This window comes from Thermobia domestica, chromosome 15 (genome assembly GCF_964235325.1).
Source record: "Thermobia domestica chromosome 15, izTheDome1.hap1.1, whole genome shotgun sequence".
NCBI lineage: Eukaryota > Metazoa > Arthropoda > Insecta > Zygentoma > Lepismatidae > Thermobia > Thermobia domestica.
Window position 1 is genome coordinate 39,410,617 of NC_137468.1, and position 16,396 is coordinate 39,427,012.

At 35.1% G+C, this 16,396-nt stretch overlaps 1 protein-coding gene across 1 annotated transcript in view; it reads left to right on the top strand.

Moving 5' to 3' along the window:
* The window catches only part of LOC145671839 (neprilysin-11-like), a 77,473-nt gene that overhangs the window by 19,836 nt on the left and 41,241 nt on the right, over window positions 1–16,396 (top strand). The window contains exons 5-7 of the mRNA XM_081741065.1: window positions 7,318–7,401; window positions 10,188–10,396; window positions 14,502–14,699. Of these exons, the coding sequence (XP_081597191.1) occupies window positions 7,318–7,401; window positions 10,188–10,396; window positions 14,502–14,699 (491 nt within the window). The remainder of the gene's footprint in view (window positions 1–7,317; window positions 7,402–10,187; window positions 10,397–14,501; window positions 14,700–16,396) is intronic.

Here is a 16,396-nt window from a genome sequence, read left to right on the forward strand (position 1 = left end):
AGCCGAAAACAATTGAGTTTTGCCGGAGATAGCTAATCTTGTTAGTCATGATTCTGTGAAAAATGTGTACTAGGAACACTCACATTTTCCGAAAATGGGAAATTGTTTTATCCGGAAATTGGAAACTGAAAACGGAAGACGAAAAATTTTCATTGTATTTTCACATGTTTATTTATCTTTTTCATTCTTAAAAATCAATGCCAAGTAGTTTTTTTTTTTCGTCTCACATTTGAGGGCGTTTTAGACTCGCGTAAATACGGTATCTAAAATGTCCTGCAACCCGCTTTAATTGAAACCTACGCTTAAAACTACTAAACTTTTAATCTTATGAACTTTTAGTTGAGATGCATATTCAACAATTTTTCCTATGGCCACGGACTTTCACTCCAAGGAAACTACGTTGGGAACATCGGAAACACTTAATATATACAGAAGTGAATATAATGTTTAAAATTGTAAAAATTTTGTTTTCACACATTTTCACCGCAAATTCAGTTTTACCAATTTATTGTATATTACAGCGCTTTTGAAGTATTCTGTAGATATATAAATGAAAGTCAACGCTTTATTTTTACATAACAGAAAATTACATTTGAAGAAAAAACGCCATACAGTTTACCTCAGTTGCATATTCACCCATTTAAAGGGAAGTAAACGTTTAATTTTAAAAGAACTGAACACTGTTTGAAACTGAAAGAAATGTTTTCAAACCTCAGATGTTATTTCACTTAACCCATTTCAGGAATTTTGCAGAAATTTTAAAGTAACATGTATACAAGGCGTATCAGATCACCCGTCCCAGGCTTTTTTTTTTCGGCTCGTAGTGCACGTATACACTTCAAACAACAAATGGTGATGCTTTCATATTTGGTTTTTCAACTAAGTCAAACTAGCTTCAGGTATTCTTATTATGATAATGCCATTAAGCGATCAGCTAACTGCTTCACATGGCATTTGATACATAGAATTGGTGTCCCAAATACTTCTCTGCAACACATACTGTCACAGCGAAAGCAAGGAATGAAATTACCTGTTGCGCGTAAGTTAGGAGTTGAGAAAATACTTTTCCCGATATGTATGGAAAAGAGCTGAAATGCCGTGCGAAACAGTTAGTTGATCGTTTAATGTCATTATCACGGTAAAAATACCTGAAGCTAGTTTGACTTAGCTGAAGAACTAAATATCAATGACAAGTTCAACAAGGACAAACAGAGTGCTGTGAAAGGTTTTTATACGAATTTAAGAAGTGACTTCCCAATTTATTTGTTAGAACACCTGTGTCTACAAGTATATTGAAATCTTTGAGTTTTATTTCCCACGCTTATGTCGGCTAGGCTAATAGAGACGGCAATGATGAGAAATGAATGAAATGGTGGAATCAAGAATGTGGGAGAAAACGGAAGAACCCGGAGGAAACCCCCACACACGGTTTTTGTCCACCACAAAAATCACTTGGCGGAGCTGTGATCGAACCAAGAACTCTATGCAGCAGAGGTGAACGCTCTACCACTGAGCCACAGCGACCCGTAAGTATATCGTGAACAACAACTTTCAATAAGGAACAAATTGCAAAGTTCTATACAAATTAGTGCACACTGATGAGCAAATGTTCTTTTCCACCATCACGAATACTGAACGCTCATGAGATTGGTGTACCGTGTGTTCATGTTAATCCCAAAGTGATATGCGAAAAACGAAACGAGTTCTGGGCAAGTTGACGTCGGGCTAGGGTTGCCAGACGTCCCGATTTTCAATGAAAGATTTAACTGTCCCGAAAAAGGCTTTCAGGACGCCTGTTTTCGCTCTTCAGATTGAAAAAGAAATCAGCCCGCAAGAACTAGTATGTCTCACCTGAAAACGGAAGGTAGTATTTCTGACTCAAATGATGACGCAACAAAGAAAAGAGTATCTCTTCAATCATAAATGGAAGAGTGTGTCCTAATTGGCGCAATACTTAGGGCCTGTTAAATACAAAAGCTCGGAATTCGGAATAAGGGACACCAGGCAGCTCTCCCGTTACCTCTCCACATTTTTTGTACATCCTTTGTGGGGCTTCATTTGTGCTAACTGTATATAAAAAGAATGAACGGGAAAATTGTAAGTATCTACTAATCTGGAAAAGACAGGTATAATCGATTCTTACCAGATGAGTAGGAACCGTGATCTTAATGGCTATATAGCGTGAGATTGGTTTCCCCTGTTTTTCGCTTACAAAATCTGTCAATCCTACGTCGGCTGAAAGAGGTCGGAATATAACATTGATATTCTGCGTGAGTGCTACTGGTCAGTTTGTACTACCCCTCTTCATAGTCGTATTTCCGCGCCAGAGAATGAGTGAGGGACTGTTTGTTGATGCTCCACCTGAGAGTATTGCTGTAGCACAAAGTACTGATTGGATAACGAGTGATACTTTTTTTTTTTTTTTTTTTTTTTTAAACTTCGTTGCAACACTTTGTGAAATTCTGTCATCCTTCTCCTCACATCCCAGTTCTGCTAATTGTTGATGAACATGGCAGAAATAAAGAACTGAAAGTGATTAAATATGCGAGAGATCACAGGATTCATTGCTCCGTACTCCTCCACATATCACTCACAAGACTCAACTCATTGATAGGTGTTTTATGAAACCATATCAAGACGCATACAATGATGCTTGTTCACTGTGGATGCGCAAGAATGCTGGAGTAAAGACATCCGAATACGATGTAGCGCATCTTGTTTCAGAGGCATACCAAAAGGTATATCACATGGACGTAGCTCTCAACCGATTTGAATTCACCAGAATATATTCACTGAACCCTCAGATATTCACAGACACTGACTATCTGTCCGCAAACGTACACGAGTATCTGATTAGCACTTTGTGTGCAAAGGATTGTGCATGTCCATCCTCACCACAACAAACGTCTGCAGATCAGGCGCCATGTTCAGGATCAGGCGCCATGTCTCCCGACATCCTTGATGCAGTCCTTATGGTTCCCCAAATCTCAACAGGACGATTAGCTAGGGATGCTGCTATGAGCCACATTATGATTTGGAGGACTCTGCACAATAATGCGTTAAATCCTTATCATGTTCATCTGCACCAAAAATTCCAAGAACAAGATTTCCATAACCAATTGGAGTTTTGTCAATGGGTGAGCGCTAGGAACTCATGCTTCACCAGAACATTCTGTATACGGATGAGGCGACCTTCAAGATTAATGTAGGTCAACGTACACAATGCTCACTACTAGTCCAGCGAGAATGCTCACTGGGTACGTGAAGTTGACAATCAACATATCTGGAGTCTAATGTCTGGTGTGGTATAGTGGGAGGCCAAATTGGTCCTTACTTCTTCGAAGGTACTTTAACTGAAGTAGGATACGCTAATTTTTTGTCAGATGTTCTTTCTGAACTCTTGGAAGAGGTCTCATTAGCAACTCGTGAAATAATGTGATTACAAGACGGTTACTCTGCTCATTTTGCAAGAGTTGCCGGACAAACTGTTGCTCATTTATTTCCAAACAGGTGGATCGGAAGAGGAGGCCGTTTCCTGGTCAGCTCGTTCTCCAGATCTGACTCATCTCGATTTTTCTTTTGGCGACGAGTCAAGGAGCTGGTTTAGCAAAAGCGTCCTACTACAAGGGAAGACATAATGAACAAGATCTATAATGTATGCCATGGACTAAGGGGAAATGAAGTGTTAAGAGCAATCTACAATGTCCCGGTGCGCATTCGAATGTGGATCGCACGTGCTGGTCGATCCTTTGAACATTTATTATGAGTTTTAATTTTTTTTTGGGGGGGGGGAGTACGATATTTTGGTAAGAATGTTCAGAACTTGCAATTCATGTTATTTATTTTATTTATTATCTTCAGTTTGTTTATTTGTACTATTCTTGAGCAATTGTTTGTGCAAAGAGTTCCGAAAAGTGATTTATTAAAATGTTTACATAAGTTAAGAAGACTAAGAGAGTGGCAGTGATTTCTTAAATTTGATTTTTTTTTTTTGGAGGGGAGGGGTTGTTGTTGGATTTTACATCCAAATTTGTTTCATACGTAGTTTAAAACCAAAGAGTGTTTTTCTCTGCTTTTTTTTTAATTGGTTCAGATCCCGAATTTTAAAATAGTACTGTCCTGTAATATTGTTTTCGTTTGTTGATAAGTAGACGAGATATGCCTTAACGTTTGATACTGAATGCTGTAAAGAGTTTTCAACAACTATTTAATAGAACATGTGCTATCTGATGTTCTTTTGGAGTCATTACCAACTAAAACTGTTGTTCTTAGTTGCAATTCAACAGCAAATAATACATAGATACCAAACCGTAGAGTTTAAGGAAAAATGTTCTTGTAAAAGTTGTTTCCTTTTCAATAATACTTCCAAATAAATCGAAATTGGTACCACTCTCCATTTAAAATTTTTGAGTTGATCCCCCGCGGAAGTATTCTCGCTACGCCACTGAATATGAAAGAAGCACAGTTTGATTCTTCACATACGATTTGGTCATTCCTTTTTTTGTTTGTTTGTTTGAAGTGTCTACCTGCACTACGAAGTACGAACTGAGAAAAATGCATGGGTCGGGTGGTCTAATAGCAATTCAACAACAAATAACACACACAGATGCCAAACCGTAGAATTTAACGAAAAGTGTTTCCTGCAAAATTGCTTGTTTTTCAATAATACTTCCAAAGAAATCGAAACTGATACCACTTTCCAAATAAATTTTTTGCAGTTGATCCCCCGTGGAGCATTCCATTTAAAATTTTTGAGGTTGATCCCCCGTGGAAGTATTCCCGCTACGCCACTGGATACGGAAGCACCACTATTTGATTCTTCACATACGATTTGGTAGTTCATTTTTTGTTTCAAGTGTCAACGTGCACTACGAGGCGAGAAAAGTGCCTCGGACGGGTGGTCTGATACTCCTTGTATATAGTAAAAAGCTGAAGGAACAGAATAAAGAGCTCGTCGCTCCATCAGATAAATACATACATATTTGTTACCGTAACTAGAGGTGCGTAAAACATCTATACACAGCTTCGCCGGAAGTCCGCTTCATTGTAAGGCTAATTGGACGCCCAAGCAAACGTTGGTACTTCTGCTTGAATGGGCGCAGAAATTGCCTGAAACTGTACGCAAAAAAGCATCTATACTGGACTCCGAAGAGGTACTTGAGTGAATTGTCTCCAGAAGAACGCCAGTTTGGGAACAGGCAGAAATACATCAATTTTGAAGAAAAAAAGTTGACTATGGTGTCATCTTCAATGTCTAGAGACGATATATCCAAAAACAAATTTCTATACTCCAGCCGTTCTACCGGTTGCAAAAAGGATACGTTTTATGACGGTCTCCAAATTAGTAGAGGGATTTAAATATATATATATATATATATATATATATATATATATATATATATATATATATATATATATATATATATATATATATATATATATATCCCACTTCCTCCAAGTTTATGGGTTGGATTTGGATTTAAACGGGATCGGAAATGTCACTGTTCATCTAAGCGACCCGGATTCGACACTAATATAGGTCATTTTTGATCATTTTTAAATATCTTCCCCTCCCCTACGTTGCTCCGTCAAAGTGAAATGATAAAAATAATTCCAAGTTCAAACCTCATCTATGTGACAAATTTGATCGAGATCGGTCTCGTAATTCATGAGTTATTAAGTTTTATATTATATATATATCTCCCCTCCCCTACGTTGTGCCGTCAAAGTGAAAAAATAAAAACCATCCCAGGCTCGAACCTCATCTATGTCGAACATTTGATCGAGAACGGTCTGGTGGTTTCAAGAGTTATGGAGTCACAAATATAGTCACTTTCATTTATTTATATATATATATATATATATATTAAATGTACCATATATTTAGTTCACGATAAGAGATTTACCACTTCTAAACATAGTTATCTTGTTTAGTTTACAAAGAGATTTTAAAAATTTTAAACATTAAACGATTGTCATCTTCAATTAGTAAGGAAAGATTGATAGATCATTTTTAGTTTACAAATGCGGATTAATTCTTAATCTAAAATGAATAACATTTTTAATTTCCAAATATAAATATGTAAACATTACATATAACATGGTTAATACTTTTGAAAACAAGATATGATAAATTCTAAGCACATAATATTATCATGTATAATTTGTGAGTACAGTGTAATTTTAATCATAACATGGTTACCATTTCTAATTTATAACGATAAGTTTATAATATCTAAATACTGTATAAAATGGCCATCGCATTTGATTTACGACGAGAGATGGATAATTTTAATCATAACATAATTATTATACATATTTTCCCAAACTTTGCATTTTAAACCTTAATAAATATTAAGTAAATAAAAATTGAAAATATGTCTTCTTCCTCTCCTCAACCATAGGTTGGTGGGCAACATGGAAATTTTAAAACTTTTTTCCCCTTGGAAGAGCTGTTTTATACATTGATAAGGTCGCTTCTTCGTAACTGCATCTAGATATTCTATCCTTCGTCTTTCCCTTCCTGGTTTTCCTTCTGCCTTTCCCTCTATCAGCACGGTGATCAAACCGGAGTGCCGAATAAGATGGCCAAGCATGCTGTTTCTCTTTTTTTCCTATTATCTTCATGATCTGTCGTCTTTCGTTGGTTTTTTTTAGGACGTCTTCATTCCTTGTCTTTTCGGTTCGTAATATGCGCAGCATTCTGCGCCAACGCCACATTTCGAGTGCTTCCAGCTTGGATATTTCAGCTTTCCTTAATGTCCACGTCTCTCATCCGTAAAGCACCACGCTCCATACCAGAGTCTTAATAAATCGATTTCGAACGTTCAACGACACATAATAGTAAAAATAAGTAGATTTCCTAATTAAATATCGTTGGAATGAATTTGATGAATATAGTTTTGTTTGCTTTTAAAAGAAAGGAGTATATTGTGATTTTACATCAACACGTTTATTATAAATTGGCTTGTAATAATATATTCAAAAAGAATAAAAAAATAAGTAAACAGCAATTAGTTCCTGGAAAAGACAAAATTTTGTTGAATTTGGTACATAATTCTTTTTCTTTCTCCAAAAGTGGCGAGTTATATTCAGAATGATGGATACTCAGTCATGGATATCAGCAAATAGAGCTCGCTACCCAATGCGAACTGATATAAACTGCTATTTACATACCACAAATATTTGTCTTGAAAAGGTGCAAGAAAAATATAATTATTTACAGACAAGTAAGATATTAGGTGTGCTAAATAATGTTAGTTGATAACAATTACAAATGTTTGTATTTAAAACATGCATCTTATCTTTGCTTCATAGGCATTCTAGAAGAAGAATTAAGTAACGATGACCCTCAATCTGTGACTTCTGCTAAGATAGCGTATCGCGTTTGCAATGATACAGGTAAAAACTTGTTTTTATGTGTGTAAGAAAGAAAAAAATACCCAAATATCAGAATGTGATTACTTGCTTTATATAATGATTATAAGTAACGAGTCGTATAGACTTATATTCAATAGCAAGTAGAAAGAAAGCGAAAGGTAGTGTGAAGGATATTAATTCCATTTTTCAATTATCATGAAATTTACTAATTGAAACTACATAGGACAACACACACACACACACACACTTACATACATACATAAATAATATATTTATTTTGAGAGAAAATTTTTCACTCAGTTGAGAATTAGAAATTGTTGGCTTCCATTTTAATGGTCTTTTATGATTTCTGGAGTATAATAACCATTGTGATTAGTTTTGTTTAGATTTTACAATGACTTCATAAAAATATAAGTTTCAATATTTCTTCATATGCAACACTAGGATTACCGTGTTCCGAAATGTAAAAATTTGGCTAAATGTACGGTGGTCCCAAATCTCACAAGAGGGCCGCGGTGGCTCAGTGGTAGAGCGTTCACCTCTGGCGCTTGGGGTCTCGGGTTAGATCCCAGCCCCCGCTAAGTGAACTTTGTGGTGGACAAACACCGTGTGCGTGGGTTTTCTCGGGGTTCTCCCGTTTCCTCCCACTTTGTTCGTTCCACCATTTCATTCATTACTCATGATCACCGTCTCCTTTAGCCTAACCGGCATAATCGTGGGACGTAACACTCAAAGATTTCATTTCATTTTTTTCAAATCTCACAAACCTCTCTCTTTTCGCAATTTTTGAAAACAATATTTCGCAAGGATCACGAACGATATTTAGGGATACAAACGAGCACACACGCCTTTACTCACAATTACACGAGTTTAGTAATAATACTTCCGCCGGAATTTGCCGTAAATATTACTTGTCAGTTTGTTGTGTTGGAAAAGCCCTTTTCGCTCTTTTTTAACTTTTTGTGTCTTTTAGGCTTTACATTACTTATTTGGGATCGTAACAAGACTTATGCGAGAGTAGTAAATATGCGAGAGTAATTGGTGATGCTCTGATGAACTAACATTTGATCGAATTAAATTCAAGTTTATACTTTTTACACACGAGTTTTTTCCTTCTCAGTAACAAATAAGACTATTGGTCTAAGTTGAAAGTCATATCATACTCAGAGAGACTTTGTATATATATATATATATATCTTCTCCTGTTCATACTGGGAACACCTCTTCTTTTTGTTGAACTTTTTTTTTTTTTCTTAAGGATCACCAAAGCGTCCGACTGTGGTTCTAACAAGAATAATCTTCCGTCTTACTGTAGCCTGGATTTTATTCAGAAGTGACTTTCTATGTTCAATTCAGCAGTTTTCTATCATTGAACCCGGCAGTTCACTAAAGAATGCGGAATCCAGACAGGGTGGTGTGATCAGTACAGAGCAATATACTCATAGAAAATACAGTAAAACTTCAGTGGATCGTTCTCTCTAATTATGATGCAAACAATATATATATATATATATATATATATATATATATATATATATATACAGTGAGAGAGAGAGAGAGAGGGAGGGAGGGAGAGTACAATCAGGGGCGTACCCATAGGAGAGGGACCTGCGTCCTTAAAAGAAAGTCGCCCTCCCGAAGAAAAACTTGATGGGTACACCTCTGAGTACAATGTTGCTTCGGCTAGAGCGGATTAATTATATTTACATTGATTTCACCGGGAAAAATAATTTGGGTTTCCGAAAAGTGTTCTGGAATGGATTAAGTTCGTGTCAAGTTCATGTCTCAGAGTCCACTGCAATGTGTTCCTCACCTGGCTAATATGCTGCAAGCATACAATAAGCATAATAATACAAAATAGCAAAAAAATGCAATGAAGTCTGTGAATTTAACGTCCCACGATTATGCCTGTGAATCTAAGGGAGACGATGGTTAGAGCAAGTGAATGATGATGGAAGAATTGGTGGAATGAGAAAGTGGGAGGAAACGGGAGTACCTCGAGAAAACACACGAGCACGATGTTGTCCAACAAAAACTTACACTGACCGGGGATCGAACCAAGGACCTCGTGCACCGAGGTAAGCAATACAAAATAGAATCACAGTGTGCCTAGATGTAACCATTTAAATATGACCGTATGTTCACAAAGTACTAGTATATTGGATAGGAATGGAACGCAAAAAGAAGCCGACATGAGCGATTGTCATGCCAAGATAACCACCTGTTGCATCCCTCATTGAGCACTGTTACAACACGATAAACCACATTAGAAGACAATACACGGACGGAATTATTTTACTCTCAAAACACGGACATATCTGCGTAAATGCTGACGAATGATAACTTTATGCAGCACGTATATTGTATATATATATATATATATATATATATATATATATATATATATATATATATATATATATATATATATATATATATATATTATTTAATAATATTGGATTTGTTGTAGCTTTAGAAATGAAGATAAGAACAATCTATGATAAGAAGTCAACTTTTTAGATACTAAATGACTAATTTACAGGATAATAACTTATGTAGTAAATGAGAAGTAATAGATTTCGTAGCAATATAACAAATTAAGTAATTTTGTTTTAATGGTGACAGTGTGTTATTTTGCCAAACCCTTCTTTCACGTAAATAAATAAAAAAAGACTTACACAACCGGCTGAAAGAAATTAATAGGATTGTAATTTCTTTTACACAATTCTTCAACTATATGATATATATGTAATCATATCTTGAAAACTTAATTTCACGGCTCTAAAAATATGTTTGTTGTTTCGTAGCTCAATTGGAGAAAGACGGTCTGAAACCTTTGATTAAATTATTGGATGAATTTGGTGGTTGGCCTATGGCTGCTGGTTCTTGCTGGGACGAATCAGCGTTTGATTGGCAAAATATGGTTGGACAACTCAGAAGAAGATTTACAATTTCAGCTTTCTTAGACATCTATGCTAGTCTTGATGACAAAAATACCAACTTAACTACTATCATGGTAAGATTTCAGTTTACTTTATGAAAAATGTTAAAGAAAAAAATACTAAATTAAATTTCAAATTATCTTAAATCTTTAAATAAAATATAACTTTCAGTTTATTCCTGGATAATGTTACAACACAGTGTGTCTATAAAAATATTATCAATCTTTAAAGTGGTATTATGTCACTTTAGGTAATTGTATTTAAATGAAAATGGTCACATTTGAAAGAAAAACTCAACTAATTTTGTGCATGTTAACAATGGACAACAATGGACAGCATTGTCAATAATGGAAGGGATCAAACACTAATTGGAAGAAAAAGTAAATTCACTCATGTTTATTTTATGCTCACTAATTGGAGAGCACACTTGTGTTTACATGAACACAAATTGGTTATTTCCACAATTGGAAGAAGAAGAAGGCAATAACTTTATTTTCCAACAAGATGGAGCACCTCCTCACTGACATTTACATGTCCGGGAACATCTGAATGAGCGACTTCTAGTAAAAATGGATTGGACGTGCCGGAAATGATGATAATGTCTTCTATAAGTGGCTACCGAGGTCACCTAACTTGATGGCCTGTGATTTCTTTTTATGGGGGTTACGTAAAGGACTGTATCTATGTATCCCCATTCCCTCAAAACCTGCAAGAAGTGCAAGTTCTTATCAGTGCTGCCATCCAGTACGTTTCATTAGATATGTTGGAGTGTGTGTGGCGTGAATAGGAAAATCGTCTTGATGTCTACATCGCCACTCGTGGGGTCCACATTCAATGTCTATGTGGTATAGTACAAAATATTTGAGCTTTTCTTTCAAATGTGACCAATTTCATTAAAAAACTATTATCCAAAGCGGCGTAATATCACTTCAAAGCACGATAATATTTTATGGACACCCTGTATTATTAGCGTTTAACGAAAATAAAACTGTCCAATGACGAGACATGTATTAAACAATAGATATCATTAAGCTGAACAAAATGACATTTTACACAACAAAACCTCATGCGTAGTTTCTGAGAAAATCGAAAAAAAAAGATATTTGTTTTTAACCTAAAAATTGATGCTCTACAAGAACCATGGCATCTATTATGGTGAAATTGATCCTGAAGTATACAACCACCAATCTTCTCATTCTTACGTCACTAGCAAGACGATAGTACATAGTACGGTTAATGAAATAAAGCCCTAAATTATCATTAACTCCTAACTTTAATTGCTGTAGAAATAAAATATTGTCCAAAGATTATATATTTGGACCCTGGGTTTTAATATGATGCCAAACTGGACGCTTCATAGTTATTTCGCCACCCATTAATTTTAGTGCCTCACCTTCTTATCTGATGAACCAGTTAGTGAAAGATCTTTCAGTTTACTTGTAAAAATATGCTATTCAGTAAATGTGCGCAAACTTTATCTAATTCTACATAACTATATATATATATATATATATATATATATATATATATATATATATATATATATATATATATATAACTAGAATTAAGAAAACATTAAACAGAACGAAATGACATCTTGAGGACAAATTCCCAAGCATAAGTTCCAAGAAAATTCAGAAAAACGAATTTTTATGGCGCCAATAAATATGTTATTCGTTGCCAGTCAGAAATAGATTATTTGTTTAACTAACTAACTAGCTCTATGGCTTATGGAACCCGGAGGTCCAATGCTGCGTTCACAAAAGCTCTCCAACGCCTAGGTCTTCCTAATGGTCGTTTCTCGATTGGAATTTCAGTAAAAACTTTGAAAGAGTTCCTACTTCTTCCGTTCCTGCATTATGGCTACATGACCCGTCCATCTGAGACTCCTAGACTTGATGACCTTAACCATATTTGGTAAAGAGTCTAAATTGTGCAGTTCCTCGTTATGAAGTTTCCGCTATTTCCCATTCCCGTCCCTATTGGCTCCGAATATTCGTCTTAGGAGTTCGTTCTCAAATACTTTCAGTCTACGTCCTTTCCTCACAATAAGCGATCACGTTTTGCAACCATACAGCACAACAGGCATGATTATCGTTTTATATATTTTAAGCTGTAAACTCCTCGACAGAATTCGCGACGACAAATGATTTTGAACTAAATAGTAACACGAATTCCTTGCTTTTAGTTGACATTTAATTTCTTCGTGAATATAATTTTGGTCTGTTAATATTGACCCCAGATACCTGAAAGTATCCACTTTGTCGGAGGTATTATTGGGTATTTTAATGCATCCATCATAATTTGCAATATTATGATCCCGACAAACTTTCATATATTTAGTTTTCTCTGAATTTACTTCTAGACCGATGCCCCTGCAAGCGTTTAATAAGACCTCTTGGATTTCTTTCTATTGTTCTCCTATGATCTCCTTATTTATTTGTTTATGTACTGTATATATAAAAAATATGCTATAAACTAGTACATCGTTATCCATTGTCGTTTGATTTCTCCTTACAGTAACCCATATACTATTTGTAAATTTTAATCCAAATATTAAATTTTACATGGCTTTGAATATAGTACTCCTAAACTTTGCATGGCTTTGAATATAGTACTTTGAAACTTCCTAACTTGACCACTCTATGAAGGTTGAGAAAAGAGCGATATTCACCTAAACTAAAAAAAAAAAAAAAAAAAAAAAAAAAAAAAAAAAAAAAAAAAAAAAAAGGCAGGTTTAACAAAAACAAATGACCAACAGAGGATCCTATCATGTCTCAACTTTATCCAATCCACGTTTCCCAAGTCTTGCCCCAAAATTAACTACTAGAAAATGTATTTCGAAACTTTACAAGGTCATGTTACGAATCAGTGAAGCGCCAAGAAAATTAATTCTGGACAATGATGCACTGTAAAGAAACCTCCGGTGCAAAATCAGTGAATTGTTACAGAAATTATAGTATTACAGTAGAGAGTTAAAAAGAATAGATCGAGAGAGTTATTACAACAGCAAAAGGGGGAAAAGATTTACAGATGTTGATGATGAAAAGACATAGTGGTGTAGCCAAACGAGGTAGACTACCACGAATTAAAGACGAGATACAATATCCGATCATCCTGAAAGCAGAAAGCGCCCAAACAGAAACTGTGCTAAAAAGTGCGCCAAAAGTCTTTATGACTTGTAGGTGACCAATACGTTACTGTGCATCTTAATGGACAATAAAATATACGTGAACATGGACACAAAAACTTGTCTGGACCCAAATTGAAAGGTAAAGGGATTAGTGATGATTACAAAACAATGCAGATATTTAAATGTATCGTAATACTTCTAGTATAGCTAGCTGCTTGCTCGTGTAACCTTGTAAATAATAATATTTTTCAATAGTACAGCGGGTGTATAATTTCCCAATCATATTATCTATCTACCCAAAGGGCATCTTTCTAGAAGCTTCCTAACTAAACTTACTATGCATCACATGAGTTTTTCACATGACAGTAACGTGCCAGATCAAATTAGTTGCATTGTATTAATCTAATAGATATTCTGAAGTCTCATGCTATGTAACTTTCTTCATTCATTAGTACAGGACATCTAGAGTTATGTTGCGTTCACCTCTGGTGCTTGTGGTCCCGGGTACGATCCTAGCTCCCACCAAGTGAACTTTGTGGTGGACAAACACCATGTGCGTGGGTTTTCTCGGGGTTCTGCCGTTTCCTCCCACTTTCTTCATTCCACCATTTCATTCATTACTCATCATAACCGTCTCCTTTAGCCTAACCGGCATATTGTGGGACGTAAAACTCAAAGATTTCATTTCTTTTCATTTCTAGAGTTATGTTGAAGAATTGCTCCTAGTTCCATAAAATAAGAATAATTTAGAATAAATATTATTCTTTAAAGCACGTCTCTTATTATGCAACATCATAAGATTTGTTTAATATAACCAGTATCGGTACATGACCATTTATTTTTGTTCCTGAACACTTTCCTCAAAGACTTCATTTTTGATAACCTTCTGTCCATGTTTACCGACACGAGTTAGGATCCAACTTTCGAATTCGTATAGTACAACAGGCAATATTTTGCTTGACTAAACCGTATAAAATACATGTATCGAAACACAAATATATTAAGTCAGTTTTAATTTTAAAATATTTTTTCTTCTTTCTCTTCAGATTGACCAAACAAGCCTTGCTTTACCACGATCAATGCTAATTCAAGCACAGCACTATGAAAACCAGTTGGGAGCTTATAAGAATTTTATCGTAGCTTCCTGCTTGGAAATAGCTCAAGCTTTAAAATCATCTGCTACAGGGCGTACCATCAGCGAAGAAGCAGATGATCTCATAATTTTTGAGATGGAGCTTGCAAGAGTTAGTAGAACTTTTTGACCAATACGAATACATAGAATTAACAATTTTGTAGGATTATTTAATTCCATAAAATATTAATCGTTTACAATGAACATTGATCTCTAAAGGTTTCCTTCGTTTGTTATCAAACTAGTATATTCGTAGAGACGAAACTTTTTCGCTAATGCGATACGTGCGAAACGTTAAAAAAGTGCGTATATGTTTCAGGAAACCTCAAACTTTTCGTTTCAGAGCCAGAAATCACGTTTATATTATCGCGATTTTTTTTTGCGAAATTCGGCATTACGTGCGATAAATGCGAATAAAATAAAAAAAATGGAATTCTTGTTGATTTTTGCTAATAATAACTAAAAAGTGCATTTCCAATATTATTTAACTGCTTCACATTACTTGTTGTGTTCACAAATTTAATTTAGTTGATTATATTTTTCAAAAGGAACTGAAAGAGTTAAATACTTTGGTTACCCAAACAAAAGCTGCGTTTCATAACTCAAGGAAGGTTAAAAGTGCTTATCGGAAACACTTAGATACTACTATTCCAGAGGATCCTCTGTCTTTGTTTCCTGAGCCAGTTTTATCGAGGTGGGGAAGTTGGTTTGAGGCTGTTTCATATGTAAGTGAAATTTTTTCCAAAATTAAAAGAACTTTTCAAAACAATTGAAAGTTCATCATCTCATGCAAGTCAGTGGCTAGCAAGTTTAGCAGTAACAAAAAAGGCAAGTTTGAGGTTCAGGTGCAAACATCATTTGTCAGTGAACATGGAAGTGCTGTTGCTCAACTGATTAAAGAAGTAGAAGGGTCCAATTACACTTATGCTCACCTTGTTGTCAGGAAAACGAAAAACTGAGTTAGCTTAAGCAGAAAAATTTGGGTCTGCTACTGCAGAGTTAATTAAAAAAAAAAGGTAGTGCTTCTCACCAGGCTGAAGTTAAAGTAAAGTTGAAAACCTGCTCATCAAAAGTATTGGTGAAGCTGCAAAATTACACGCAAGAAAGTGACGACAATTCTGTGTGGAGAGTTTACGAAAAGCTTTGCGAGTCATTTGAACCAGAAACTGTTTCGTATCAACAAAACTGAACTGTTGTTTAAATCACTGACTGTGTTTTGTGGTGAAAATATTCATGATCTGTTGGTTACTTGCCTTGAATTTAAAAGTAATGTTATTGAACTTCTCAACAGCGAGGATAAGGAAGTTGACATTGTATGATTGTTAAATAGTTTAAAAGTTAACCACAGGTCTTTTTTCTGTCAGCTCGTTACGTTCAATATGGTAACCAGTTTCGATGCCGAGAGATTCTTTTCCAAGTACAATATGATTGTTACTGACAGGAGAACAAACTTAAAAGAAGAATTGGTAATGTCTTGCTGCATGTTATCGTTTAACTAAGGATGAGGTTCGAGGAAGTGTTTAAAATGTTGCATTAATTTCTATATTTTACTGAATACATTAGCTAGAATAGGCACCTAATCAAGGTATATCCTCATTTCTGCCTTAGATAGACCTTACTACCAAAAATATACTGTTTACAAGTACCTTATTAAAAAAAACAACTTGTGTTACATTTTCAAAAACTAAATGCGAAAATTGTGATAATTAATGCGATATAAATGCGAAAATTGTGACAATTAATGCGATATAAATGCGAAAATTGTGATAATTAATGCGATATAAATGCGAAAATTGTGATAATTAATGC